General features: G+C 41.2%; 1 protein-coding gene across 10 annotated transcripts in view; it reads right to left on the bottom strand.

The window, feature by feature from the left end:
- Positions 1-13902, bottom strand: part of RPTOR (regulatory associated protein of MTOR complex 1) — a 257671-nt gene that overhangs the window by 130488 nt on the left and 113281 nt on the right. For 9 of the 10 annotated variants that reach the window (XM_067547239.1, XM_067547232.1, XM_067547233.1 and 6 more), the window contains one exon: positions 10064-10239. The exons of the other annotated variant lie outside the window; for it this stretch is intronic. In XM_067547239.1, the coding sequence (XP_067403340.1) occupies positions 10064-10239 (176 nt within the window). The remainder of the gene's footprint in view (positions 1-10063; positions 10240-13902) is intronic. 10 annotated transcript variants of the gene reach the window in all.

Here is a 13902-nt window from a genome sequence, read left to right as displayed (position 1 = left end):
TGACAATTGTCAAATGGCAGACATATGCCCTTATAGGGGGGATATCTTTGCCATATCCTCTGGTTATGTCCTCCAACCATCCAGCATCTCATCAGTCTTTTCTGAGCTGAGACTCAGCCAGCTTGTTCTCCACATTACCATACACTGGGAAAGTCACTCAACCAACCACACTTTCTGGGTGGATCACGTGGAGAGAGAGCATGAGTGCTGAATGAAACATACTGAACACACTTTAATCTATGCCTCCTCACTTATCCTCTCAACAGCTTTGTGCATTCAAACAGGAACGGTGAGAGGGCCCTTGAGGCAGAAAAAAGTCACCCCACGCTGAGCTCTGGGATCTCTCATTTTTGTCCAGTCAAATTAGCGTCCAGGTTATGTTTTAGGGCCTTTTCCTACAGCTCTGAATGCTTCTCTACTTTTCTTTGATAACGGCGACTTGGTCCAAAGATGTAGTGAGAGTCCACTTCCCTGTGGAAAGGCTGTAGAAAAATGAGTTTCTAAAAGCCCTACATACAGTTAAGACCACATGCTCAAATAATTTAAATTGGGAATGAAGACATTTTAGACTGTGAACGCTTTAGGGAAGGAGATGTGTCTTTCTATGGGTGTGTATCAGCTTCTTAATAGAACTGTTGTAAGAATGTTTTTATTTAACAAAACAATGTACTTTTCCCTAATCTTGTTCTTGTAAACAACTAAAGCATTTTGCTGAAACTTTCCAGCAAAATTCATCCTGAGGCAGACATTCAACATGGGTATTTCAGCTCAAATGGTTAACTTTGGCAGTTATATGCAACTGAAGACTGGATCTTAAGTGTTGGGCAGCTTACTATAGGTGATGCTGTAGTTCTGATTATAATTAAAATGCACAAACAGTTCTCTTCAACGTAATTGGTTATGATAAGCTCTGTCTTTGAAAATCTGCCTTTCCCAATTTAGGTTTTGTCTACAGTAGAACTTATGCTAGCAAAACTTTTGTTGCTCAGGGGAGCGAAAAAAAAATCCCCCTACGTGACATAAGTTTTGCCAGCATAAGCGCTTGTATGGACAGCGCTGTGTTGGTGGGAGATGCTTTCCCACTGACACAGCTACCACCACGCGTTTAGTTGGTTTTATTATGTCAGCAGGAGAGCTCTCTCCCGCCGACATAACGTGGCTACACAAGCGCTCTTACAGTGGCAGAGCTGCACCGATACAGCTGTGCCACTGTGAATTTTAAATTTAAACTAGCCCCTAATAAAGGGAACACTCAGGCTCTTAGACAACGTCCCTCCGCAGTTTTTTCAGTCACTGCTTTTAAAAGCCAATTTGTGAATCTCATGAAACTTTCAAAGGCCCTCTCAAAGAAACACCACTTTTTTCTTTCCTCTTTTCACATATGAGGGATTTCTCTGTGTTCATACAAGTTGAAGGGTTTATAGGAGAGAAGGAGTTTAGCTGGCTCTGTGTTTACATTCTTAAATGGAAAGGTTTTCAAGAGCTGAGCCAATTACAGAGAAGTCTGCTGGCACTGGCAGCAGTTTGGTGCAATGTGGGTGTTATTTTGGCTGTCTTAAAATTTGTCAAAATCCAGAGCAGGGAATGTGTTTTACAGCTTTGTTGCTTTTCATTTTAAAACCCCAATGTAACGTGGGGGGGGGGCGGGCTTGCGGAGCTAGCTGCTTTTTTTTTTTTTTGCTGCATAGCTGACTGTACAAGGTGCAGCTCCGACAACTGACTGGCACTTGTAATTGTACATCTGAAAACTCACTGCGGTCGGGTCCTACAGGCTGGTGGCTTGCACTGCAGCTTCCCACAAACTATTTACCAGTCTTTTAAGAGAGATTAACCACCACTGTTTCGTTTCACTCCTCCTCTTGTCTTGTGCAAAAGCTGTTGCCCTAAACTGAAGTAAGGCAATCAATACTGCTGTAATGGTAATGCCCAGGACCACAAAAAGTGAACCCATCAAATGGTTTTCACCAGTTATTTCCTAGATTTCTCCCCCTGGCCCCTCAAATACCCAGTGGGACTATATAACCAACCCAATCTGCTTCTTACCCCCATTCCATTCCCCCCCCCCCTTTTTTTTTTAATTAAAGGATCTGCTTTACAACCACTGCCTATTGTTAGTGCAGGGCACTGCAACACAAGAGCACAGTTTTGACTCCTAATCTTCTCTCTCCTGGCCAGCTGGACTGGAAGTACTACTGGTTAAGTACGATGAGTACCCCTCCCACCCACAATCCACTAACAAGTGGCATTACTGGAGTTTCTTCAGAAAACAGAAATCCAACATAAGGTACAAAAATGTCAATTTCTACAGACAGCATTTCACAGATTAGAGATTTAGTCAGCTTCATTTTGCTGCTTGCACAGACTGGAATTGCAACGTGAGGAAGGAGACGAGTCACAGTACTGATACCCATCAACCCTTTTCAACCCTTGCTGGTAAGCAGATGGAGTAAATCCAACTATATGATGCCAAGGAATTCAAGAGCTCATAGAAGAGTATATGGTATATACTTGGTTAACAATGCTATTGTGCCCTTGCTAACGTGCCTGGTATAGTCCCGTCAGCACCAAGAACAGCGGCAGAATGGTAAAGGGCTTTACTCTGCAGTGGGACACCAGTGGAGGAGCAGGAGCCATGTAAAAGAGGCTTTCACTCTGCAGCAAGCTGAAAATGGTTCATTACAGATGCTTGCAAATGCTTCATACTGATGCTGAATGCTCATCAGAACTCATTAGCAGTACCTTAAAAGAAACTGTCAGATTTAAATTCATATCAGTAAGTTTCCTTACTTGTGTTACTAGAAATTCATTAGCTTGTTAAACACTGACATTTTTTTTAAAGTAGACAATTTGTTTAGTTTGTTTCATCTTAGTCAATGCAAATAAGCTAGTCTATTTCCTATATATTTAGTCAGTTCTTAACCAATTTCATTTCAGGTTCTCATTCAGTGAATGGCACAATGGCTGCCTATTTCAGGATGTTTGTTTTAAAACACTTGCTGTTTTGGGCAGAATTTTAATTCACAGAAACATTACATACACACAAATCCTTGTGCCCGGCTAGGCTGGATTGCCACCAGTTCTTTCCATTTGATTAGAGGGTAAGAAAGGACTTTTAAAAGTTTACCATCACTACTTGATTTGTAAAGATTTCTCTGTTCTGTGTTACGACTGCAGTATCTTTTAGCACAGATGAAATTTAAGTCATGGTTCAGGATTTAACACCAAAGCACTGAAGGTTCTATTACCTATATTATTAATGGGTTTGCATGTGGCCATGTGAGAAATGCTGACATTTATATATTAGTACCTCAGGTTGGTGCAAGTTTAAATAGACCTCTTCACTCTTTTGACAAGCAGAACGTGTAGAGGACAGCTCTCTTGTGAGGAAGAACATATTAAGAAACTGTGGTGCAACAGGACCTCATCTAGAGAATGATTTGCTGGCAACAGCAAAGGGACAGCATGGTTCTGATGTGGCTGAACAATGCCATTGTTCCTAGCCTGAGGGGAAACACTTGCCAAAGGGAAGCAGAAAACCCCCCCAAAAACAGCAAGTCATGCTGCAAGAGAATAGTTATTGTCTGTTTACAGTGTAAAGCACATTTCACATTATACTTACATACATGCAAACCACAAAGCAACATCAAAAAGGGCCTTTAAAATACTTTTTTTAAAGCAAACCATTTCAAATACCATGGAGCCAACTTAAGAACCAAGGTACAGAAATAAATCAAACCCAATTTCAATTCACATATCAAACCTATTCACGTCAGGCACCAAAAAAGGGAGGCAAAAGAAGTGACAGGCTAGCTTCACAAAACAGGAGGAGGTGGAGCAGTGTTGATTTCTTTACACCTACTAGCCCAGTGCTGGGATGTAGGAGACCCAGGTTCAAATCCTCACTCTGGAGCAGGAACCTGAACTCAAGTCTCCCTCATCACTGATGAGTGACCTAGCCACCAGACTACTGGCTATTTTGCAGTAAGTCTCTCTCAATCTCTCCTATTAAAGCTGTTACACTTTGCATAAATAATTAAATGTTCATTGGACCAAGGACTTGAACTTGAGTCTTACACATCCCAGGTGAGTGCCCCAACCACTCAGCTATAAGCCATTCTCTCTCTTGCCCCATGACCATTCAACTATTATATACAAACTAGAACACTTCAACAGGAGAGACTGAGAAAGATCCACCCCAGAATAACTTTAAGGTTACGGCACGTCCCAGGAGAAGTATAGACCTGGTTTCAATGTCCTTGCTCCAGAGCAGGGATTTGAACCTGCATCTCCCACACTTTAAGGGAGTGCCCCAACCACTAAGTTAATAGGGGACACCAACACCTCTGCCTCCTCCCCCTCCAGTGGTTTTGTGAATCAAGCCCGAAACTATTTGCATGAACAGCTTTGGCTGACCCAAAACTTCACATTTTGGCAAATATACTATTTGTCCAAATAATCTTGCCCAGCGCTACCCCACAGGTAGTTTATTCTGACACTAACAGACCAAGACACGCAAATGTGAGACGGTCCACCTGGAAGAGTTACAGGTTAGTTTATTTACAAGAACACTGGGGACTCTTTTTAGTGTGTATTCTATCTATACCGAGGAAGCTGCCTGGGCAGTGAATGCTGCTGGTTTTATTTGAGGGAAGAGGTGAACTCTCCTCTGGTAAATACTTCATCATGGAAACTATCAGATTATGGTGAGCTTTGTTTTTTCCATTTTTGGTTATTCTGAAAATGCTTTGGAAGTTGATGGGAAGAACCAGGCCTGAATATTCTTTTGTAATCTTCTCTTCTATTTTGTATCAATCCTACTTCCAAATTTACAAGCTCCGTTTTTGTTTCAGACATTGCTATGACAATGCATACACTCCTCCTCTTGGCTGAAGGGTAGGGGAAGGCAATGGGACAGAGAGGAGATGAAGAAGGGGTTTAAAAGTGGCTAGGCTGCCACATAAAGCAGCTATACAGGACATCCACGGTGGCAATGGCAACAGAAACTAAGTCAGGCAAATCTCCCCACAGTATATCAGCACTTTTTGTTAATCAGGATGCTGAAGGGACACTGAAGTACTGGCCCCCGGACTCCTGAAATCCAGTAAGCCATTGCAGAGGGGTTGCAAATGAATGCTAGGGTTGTTGGCACAGATTTGTTTTTAAGAACACACAGCAGTAGATAAAAACTGGACTGACCAAATGTGAACTTCATTTAACACTGATCATCATAAAAGTGCCAATTCTTCCCCAAAGCACACCATGCTTCTCTTTCAGTGCCTATGAGTTAGGAAAGAGAAGAACTGGTAAGTAAGATTACTGTGTTGTTCTGCCCACAGTGTGCTCACTTTCTGGATCATGTGAGATGGGTTCAGCAAACCCATGTGAACACTGGTGGGAAAGTGGCATGTGCACATGATTTAACTGCATTTATCTGGTGCACCACTACTGATCCAAAAGTATTTCCTCTGTCATCTCACTACTTCAGCTCCCACTTCTTCATGGTTGAGCAAAACCCAAAGCCTTTGTTTTTGCTATGGAAAAGAACTGATCATCAAAACACACTCCTTGCCCCTCTCTCTCTCTCTCTCTCTCACCATTTTCAGTTCCACGATGGCATTGCCTATACTGCATGGCACAAGAATCTTATTTCCAGTTCCTGCCAAGGCTCCCCATACAATTATTTCCTGAGGGCTCTTGGGATTTCACTGGATCACAGTCAGCAAATGGGGAGAACAGCTATGTATCAAACACCATTTTGTAAAATGGCAACACTACTGGTGTTTAACACAGATATCCCATCTCCTTTCACGGCTAGGAACCCCACCACTTTGTAATGGGCACAGACAAGAGGAAGCTAAGTAAACAGATCTGATTTAGGTCTCTGTTCAACCAAACAGAGCAAAAACTGTATTTGTGAAAAGAGCTTCCATTTAAAAATCGGCCTGTGCAGACTACAAAACTATATTAACTCAGTCATATAAATGAATCAAGGCCTTACCTGCTCCATTCACCTACCCTCTGTGCCCTCCCAACTGCACCATATTCAAAACAAGTTAACTATTCAGAAATCTCCGTACATCTTGGAGAAACAGAGCCTTGAGGAATGTGTTTTGCATACCATGAAATGCACTTGCAGCTGCAGTCCCCAAAGTATTCTCTGAACAACAAAAATATGCCCCAATGACATGCTGTTTGAAACACTGAATATTGAAACTAAATTTAAATATTGTTATAGTTTGCTTGCTACACTGTATTGACTCAGGCTTTAATACCCACCCATGTATTATTTGCTAACCTCATACACTAGATGTTGTCAAAACAAATTTAAGTTATATACAAATTATTACCATTGTGGCACAAAGTGACAAGAGCCGGCATACCAAGGAAAAGACTGATGCATGGTTTAACTCATGTTATTATAACACGTTTTCTAACATGTTGGGAGTGATACTATGATGCCAGAAGCACCGTCTGTCAGAGGATATAAAAACAAAGCCCTTACCACTTGTGGTCATTAAAAGAGCCTGTGACATTTTCATTTTTATAGGTATTAGCTCTGGTGCCCTGCCAAATTTGGGGAATTACACTGTCTGCTTAAATAATGCTTGCAGTTTTGATCCTATATGGTGTTTACTTCCTGTCCTAAACCGTCGGGTACTTGTTGTTTGAATTGTTAATGACCACAGAAGTATTTTAATGGTGGGTGAAGTGGTTCCTATCTATATATAGCATGTAATCCATTTTGGGATGGCAGATGCCACAGAAATAAACATAAGATGATATATTATTAGGCAGGGGAGACTTCTTGGTAACAAAACATGGTGCTGTCAAATGGATCTGAGCATGCTGTTTTCAATATGCTCCCACAGTCCTGCCAGCTCAGGGAAAGGAGGGAGGATTGAGTCTCTGGAGAGCAGTCCTCCCTTGATATATTGGCGCAGAATGCACCAGACTGGGTCCCAAAGCACTTGCAACTGAAAATTTTTAATGTAAGATTAATTTGTGCAGCCCTATTGGGTTTTGTTAGGGGAGAATATACAAGTTTGCCCGCAGGTATGCTGTATCCTCCCCACATCCTCTTCAAGTAATACGCACCTCACTCTGTAGCTTTCACATACACCCAAATTACATAGGAAACCATACTAAACAATTATTCTTCGAATACTCAGGACTATAGGAATCGACAAGCTGGAAAAAAGCCACATTTCAGTTGGTTTGCAGGTTATATTTCTTGAGAAGTCATAGAAATCATTTGGAGCCCTGGTGCATAATGACATTAAGGTACAGTAAGTAGCAATTCTTCTTCCCACTCTAACCAATAAAAAAGGGAAAACTGCAAATTTTTTACCCCAAATTTATTTTCCTGAATTACATTTATAACTCAAGTATACTAAAAGCTCCCAGGTGGCTAAAACTGCAAATAGTCTCAGCTCTTGCCTTGTCTGTGCTGGAACTGGCTGAATGGTTTTCTAAAGACTCAGAACTAAAGGCTTCCCACAAAAGACCATAATATTTTATGCACCCTTCCTGTCTCCTCTATACACACTAAAACATCATTGCTTTAATGTCTCTTCCAAATACATGGTTTCCAAATTATTGACCAGGAGAATCACCATCTTTTTAACAGCAAACTTCTCTGCAGAACATATCCTCGTCTAAATCCACATACAATGAAGTAGCAGGTTTTTTACACACACACACACACACACACACACACACACACACACACACACACACACACACACACACACACACACACACACACACACACACACACACACACACACACACACACACAGAGAGAGAGAGAGAGAGAGATCTGTTTGGCAACGTGATCTGTTTAGGAGTTAGACCTCTGCATGAAGCTGAAGTTCACTGACTCAGGGGGTCAGGTTTCAGCTCATTAACTGCACATGGGATATAAGAGGCGGGAGTGGGGGGCAGAAGTTTCTGGAAGGGAACACGCAAAAGATAGTCACATTCACTGACTTTCAGTGAGACTTTCTGAAAAGAGCTTAAGTGATTTAAGAGCAAGAATTCCAGTGAAAGTCAGTGGAACTTTTAGCTCCTAAGGGCTTGTCTACACAGGGAAAAAGCCTGGTATAGATGGTGTGGATCACTCTTATTCTTCATTAAGAATGCCTTTGTGTGTGGGGCTTAGGGTTAGTCCACTTTGGCAAAGGCACAAGCAATCTTAATTCTGGTATTTCCTCACTTCTGGGTTCTTGACTTTGCAATGCTAATAATGTTCTTTTAATGTAGGTTTGTGTGTGTTTTATACAGAGTGCGCCAATACCACTCACCTGTAATACAGGAATGAATCTATTTCTGAGGGTACAGGGTTTAGCATCCATGAATCCAAATTTTTACACTGCCCAGACAAGTGCCCTAGTTTGCTCTATGTATCCATATCGGATACACACACAACACCGATCACTGCAGCGCCAATCAATCGAGAACAGTAAGGGAGCACAGGTTCAGGGAACAGAAGGGAAAATACACTTTCGCTTGCTATACAATACTGTGTATTAGATACAGTAGGAAGAGCTTTAGTATCTAGGGGTTAAAATAGAATCCTCTGATTTTAACAAGACTAGCCAAAGTTAACAGTTATCAGGGTTTTAACATCCTCCATCCATAAACAATGTATTTTCACATTCATTTGCTGTCAAACATTTACATACAAGCCAAAAAATGAGGGTATCTTACTTTTGAAGAGGAGTGTACATTATGCTTCAAAACCTGCCCCGATCACCCTAAGTCTTATTCTACTCTTGATGAGGAAAACCGATTGTGATACCAAATGTACTTTCTATGCATATTTTAAATATACAGAAATCTCCACTGATTTGGGGATATTACCTGTTTGGAGGGGATCCTTCTTCCTCGCAAAATCTAATAAAAATAGCTTTTTAGCACTTTATTTTCAGTCTTTAACCTTCCTCACCCCATTTGGGGGAATAATGTGCACAGTGAAGCTCTGATAAAGCATAGGGGAATGAGAGCCCCAAATTGCATCAATGGAATTCAGTGGACTTTCACACTGCTTATGGTGAAGATTCACGCTCTAAGCCCCACTGATACGAGCTGCATTTCAAGGGGGATCAACACCAACCCTAAAGGGTAGGGTATGCTCTGGTTCTATCAGCTGTTTACTAGACAAAATGCGTTGATTTGGATGATATAGGACAGCTTGAAGCCTAATATCCTTAGTAGGTTAAGGATTAATATCAAAGCCAAGTATCAAAACAGAACATACTACAGCCCAGTCCTCCTCCTAATAATACATTTACTTCAACTCAATTTGTCAGCGGGTGCGGGGCTTTTCATTCTGGGGCTGCAATTGGAATCTTAACAGAGGATCAAGGAAATAAGTTTTGGTGGTCTCCTTCTGATAGCTGGTGGGCACCGAGTTCAGGTGGATTATTTCAGCATTCACAAGGCAATGAGCATGGTAGCTATCACTGAAGTTCCCTGGCACGATGCTCCTGTCCAGTGCTGATATCTTTTTTGTTCTACCACACAATTTCTCTACTGTTGGGCAAGAACTTTGCTCTTGTACAGTTCCTGCTGTCTGGACCACGCTTTTGTATCTCTTTGCCTCTTCAATTTGCCATATCATTTCAAAACATCTCTCTTGTTTTTACTCTTAATTTATTTCACAGTGCTATTAATGCTACTGTATTATTTACAGCAACCCTACAACACTTGGAATATAGTTTGTATGAAAGATAACTTACAAAATAAAGTTGCATTGTGCTGTATGGTATTTCTGCTCTGTGAAGAAGCAGATACCTTTAATTTCCAGTAGCGTAAATCCCTTAATCTGTGCAAACCCAAGTACCCAGCTAGAATCTAAAATGTAATAAATAGAAGAAAAGAATATTTTCACCTTCTTGGCTTTGACTAATAAGATGCTGTCCCAGGCGTGCTCTTCAAATCCCTGTAATTCAGTACTGCAGAGGAACTTCAGTGTGGATATCTGGCTCAACAAGTCTATCAATTCAACAGACAAGCTTCGCAGGCCATGCTTTCTCCCCTACATAACAGGTGAGACACTTACCACCTCAACGCAATTTTGATTGGTGTCGTAAGGCATGATGTGAAAAGGTCAGCCGGCAGGTCAGGGATCATGGGTAGTAATTCATTGGCTTCGCATGCTGCCAGCTGAATGCAGTTCTTCATTGATGGGGGCAAAGGCATCTGAGCAAGCGGATGATTAGGGTTAATTGCAGCAACCTTAATGAGAGATCAAAAGAAAAAAGAATCAGTCGGAGGACTTAAACATCCAGAAAAATAGATCTGAAAACAACTCTGAAAACAACCCGCTAACAATGACCAAGGCAGAATAGCATTATACAGCTATGTGGGAGCGAACAGTTCAAGTGTACATTTGCAGGACTATGTCAATATTTAATAATAAGACCAGCAACTTGGGACACAGAGATTAAACCGCCGATCACCACCATTGAATCTTCAGTCCACAGGATTCTGCCACTTTTGAATCAAGCATTGTAGAAATAAGTCATGTGAGCTATTGCACTACCTGAGAAAAAAGTTTAACACAAAATATCCTTTTTGCACCCCCACTCACTCCGAAGTGGTGAAATAATTTAGAACTGAAAGGAGGAAATGCAACTGATTGCTTCAGATGGAGCTCCGAGTCATGGGGGCTGAGTATTTCTACTGCTACAGTTCCCAGTACTTCCCAAACTGCTTCCATGAGAACTCTCAGACTGTACAGAGGCCCAGCTACAAGGAGGAGAAAATTGCCAGAGGAAAGGGGAAAAGAGCCTTTGCAAAAGACAATCACATAAATTAAAAGAGGAAATGTTTGCTTTCTTCTGGGCAGAATGAGAGACAGAGGAGTGTGTGGTGTTAATTCAACAAAGGTACCATCAGGTGCAGCTTGCAAGTCTATATTAGAACAAGGGCAGAGAACAGAGAGAGGAGGAGGACAGGCAGTTCTCTCCCCAGGATTGGATAGAAATACCCATGAGTTGCAACTTCTGCCCAGGGCAGTGGATATCAGTCACCACAGCAATTATATTAAAGCAAGTTTTTTCTGCATCAACCAGATGAGCTAAAACGTCAGCAATGCCAGACTGCTCTAAACAAGAAACTAGTTCCTATCTCTACAGTGACAATCTCACGAAAATGTCTGATTGGTTTGGGAACAATCAGCCATCAAATCTGAGTCACAAAGAGAGAATGGTAGAGGTAACAGATGTGTCAGTGCTGCCTTCACTCTAGCCGTGCACTTGCGGAATACATTAAGCTAATGGCATTCCTGCAGCAGCAGTCAGGGAAGAGGGTTTGCATAAATGCTATTCAATTTCTTGAATCCAGGTCCTTTGTAGGAATCCATTTTTAAGAAAAAAGGGTAAGCAGTAGGATAGGAAGCCATCTGAGCATGTGCAGGGCTTTGGTAAAGGTAGGACAAAGCCTCACATGAAGGAGTTTATAAGGCCTGGTCTACTCTAAAAAGTTAGGTTGACCCAGGTGCATTGTTCACAGGTGTGAAAAATCCAAACCCCAAGCGATGTAGTTAAGTCTACCTAACTTCCAGTGTAGATAGAAGAATTCTTCCTTTGACCTAGTGCTATCGACATAGCTACTGCCTCCCAGGGAAGTGGATTATCTATACCGAAGGGAGAACCCTCCCGTCTGAGTAAGTAATGTCTAACTCTGAAACTCCACAGATGCGCTGCTGTAGCATTTCAAGTGTAGACAAGTTAGCTGCATCACTTTACCTTTGATTGGTCTGTCCAGCTATCATCTTGCAAAATGGAAATATGTGCATCAGTAATTCCAGGTGTGTTTTTAGAATTACAATGCCACTAGCAATCAAAATGTGGATTAAGAATGCTATGTTATGGGAGATTATATGGAAAGCACAACATAGGTATTCCTTCTCGTGTCTTTTTAAAGAAGGTAGAGACACAAACACTAGCTTGTGTGTGTCTACAACACTCTTTCAAGGATCCAGAATTCTGGACCCAAATGTGCATGAGGCTTCTTGAGCAAACAGGACAGGAAAATTGACCTGTCAACAACCTGAACTACAAACAAAAATGAAGTAGGGCCATCCTGGAACGATCCATCCAACTCTGCTGTCCTAATCACCAAAGACAAATGACTTTTGCAGGGTTTCATTTTTGTCAAACTGAATTAGGCAATGAAGATGGGTTAATAAACCAGCCCTTTGCCACATTTATGTACCAAAGTTTATCATCTTGTTTAAATCTCAACTGTAAATCAGTTTGGTAGTCTCAGCAGAGCCCTTTGTGAAGGTATGTCCAATGTTACACATCCACTACAGAGTTCGGTATGACTTTTCACCTCTGCTTCACAGAAGCATAGAAAAGAGATGCATTAGTAAAGCTGTGGAGGGGTTTCAGATTTGCCAACTCTCACTATTATTATTATGATTTGTGATTTTCAAGAATTTTCATTTCTTTTTTTTTTTTTTTTTTTTGAAAAAAACTCAATCTCAGGAGCTGCTACATCATTCTGACGGGTTTCTTGCCTTTATCCCAAATGGCTGCCACCTCCCATTGCTGTCAATCAAGGTGGACTGCCCTCAGCTAAGATGGATGTCGTATCCCTACATTCTAGGTGGTGCTGAACCTAACCTCAAACCAAACCTGGGATGTCTGATCATATTTACTGCACTTCTCTAATAACCTAAACTTTATCTTTTAAATATCTTATAAACATTTTTTTTTTTAAAACGGGTATTTTAAATAACTACAGGAAAGGATTTGGGGGTAGTGAACAGGATGGAGGAGGTTTGCCCTTTACAGATTTGTAAACATACAGAATCCAAATGGCTTCAAATGGTTATTAATGCACTAAGGAATCATGTACACACTGGGCATCCTCAATATGTAGGTTCTTTAGGAGGGGAATTCACATGGTTAAGTGAATTTTATTCTGACTGAAATATGTTGAATATTGAAAACCACTAGCCACAGAGCACGCATGGCATAAGTAACAGCCAGGAAAGCACCTGTCACTCCCCATCACAATCCCCTCAATTCTGATCTGGAAAGTAGCTCTTCCTCCTTGGCCTGTTTAATCCTTGGTTTCGCCACAGAGATACCCAGTAAGTCATGAGAAATATAATATGAACCCTTGTCCATTAAAATCTGCAACACTAACCAGCACCAACCCAATAGAGCGTGTCGACTTTTGGTATTTGCCATCCTGGTCAGATTTAAATCAATGCCCTAGAGGTGAAAGCTTTGGAATTCCCTGGGCTATCCAGTCCCTCAGTCCAATTATTCCTATTGCAAAGCAACCATGAAGAAAAAGATGAGCTTCAGCTGATTGGTAGGAGCCTATGTTAAAAACACATGTGCACACTGCAAGCTGGTCTCTTCTGGCATGCTAATAACTGACCCTAGATGTGCTTAGAAAGATGCTAGTGCTTTGTTATAGAACAAGGAATTTACGCAAAACACTCAGAGGAATAATGGCTCACATTTCCTTAATTTCTGAGCTGTCATCTTCCCTCATATGCCACCACCCCACTACATATACTAAGCTGGTGAGAACAGACAATCTCATGGCAAAATTGTGCATGTTCCCATCACAAGCTTCAATCAACAAAAGCAACTGTCTTTACTAAGACTGGGGATGACACATAATAGGTACAAAGAGCAATGGAAAATCCATGGCATATCAAGTCAATAATATTCCTATCAGCTAAACTGAAACCCCTAGATACTTCTGTGAAGTGATAAATCAGTTGTTTTGGAGACAAATTATAGCTGCCCAAGTTAAGATCTATTCAGTTTTGCCACTTGTGAATGGTGTACTTGCCAGAAGAAAAAAGGAACAGATTTGTAAGTCTCACCACTTGTAATTAACACAAAAGGAGACAATCAGTCTATTTTA

The sequence above is a fragment of the Emydura macquarii genome, unplaced genomic scaffold (genome assembly GCF_026122565.2).
Source record: "Emydura macquarii macquarii isolate MOO-44397 ecotype Brisbane River unplaced genomic scaffold, CSIRO-AGI_Emac_v2 contig_1230, whole genome shotgun sequence".
In the NCBI taxonomy this organism is placed as follows: domain Eukaryota; kingdom Metazoa; phylum Chordata; order Testudines; family Chelidae; genus Emydura; species Emydura macquarii.
The sequence above is the reverse complement of the archived record's forward strand: the minus strand, read 5'-3'. Positions and strand labels throughout refer to the sequence as shown.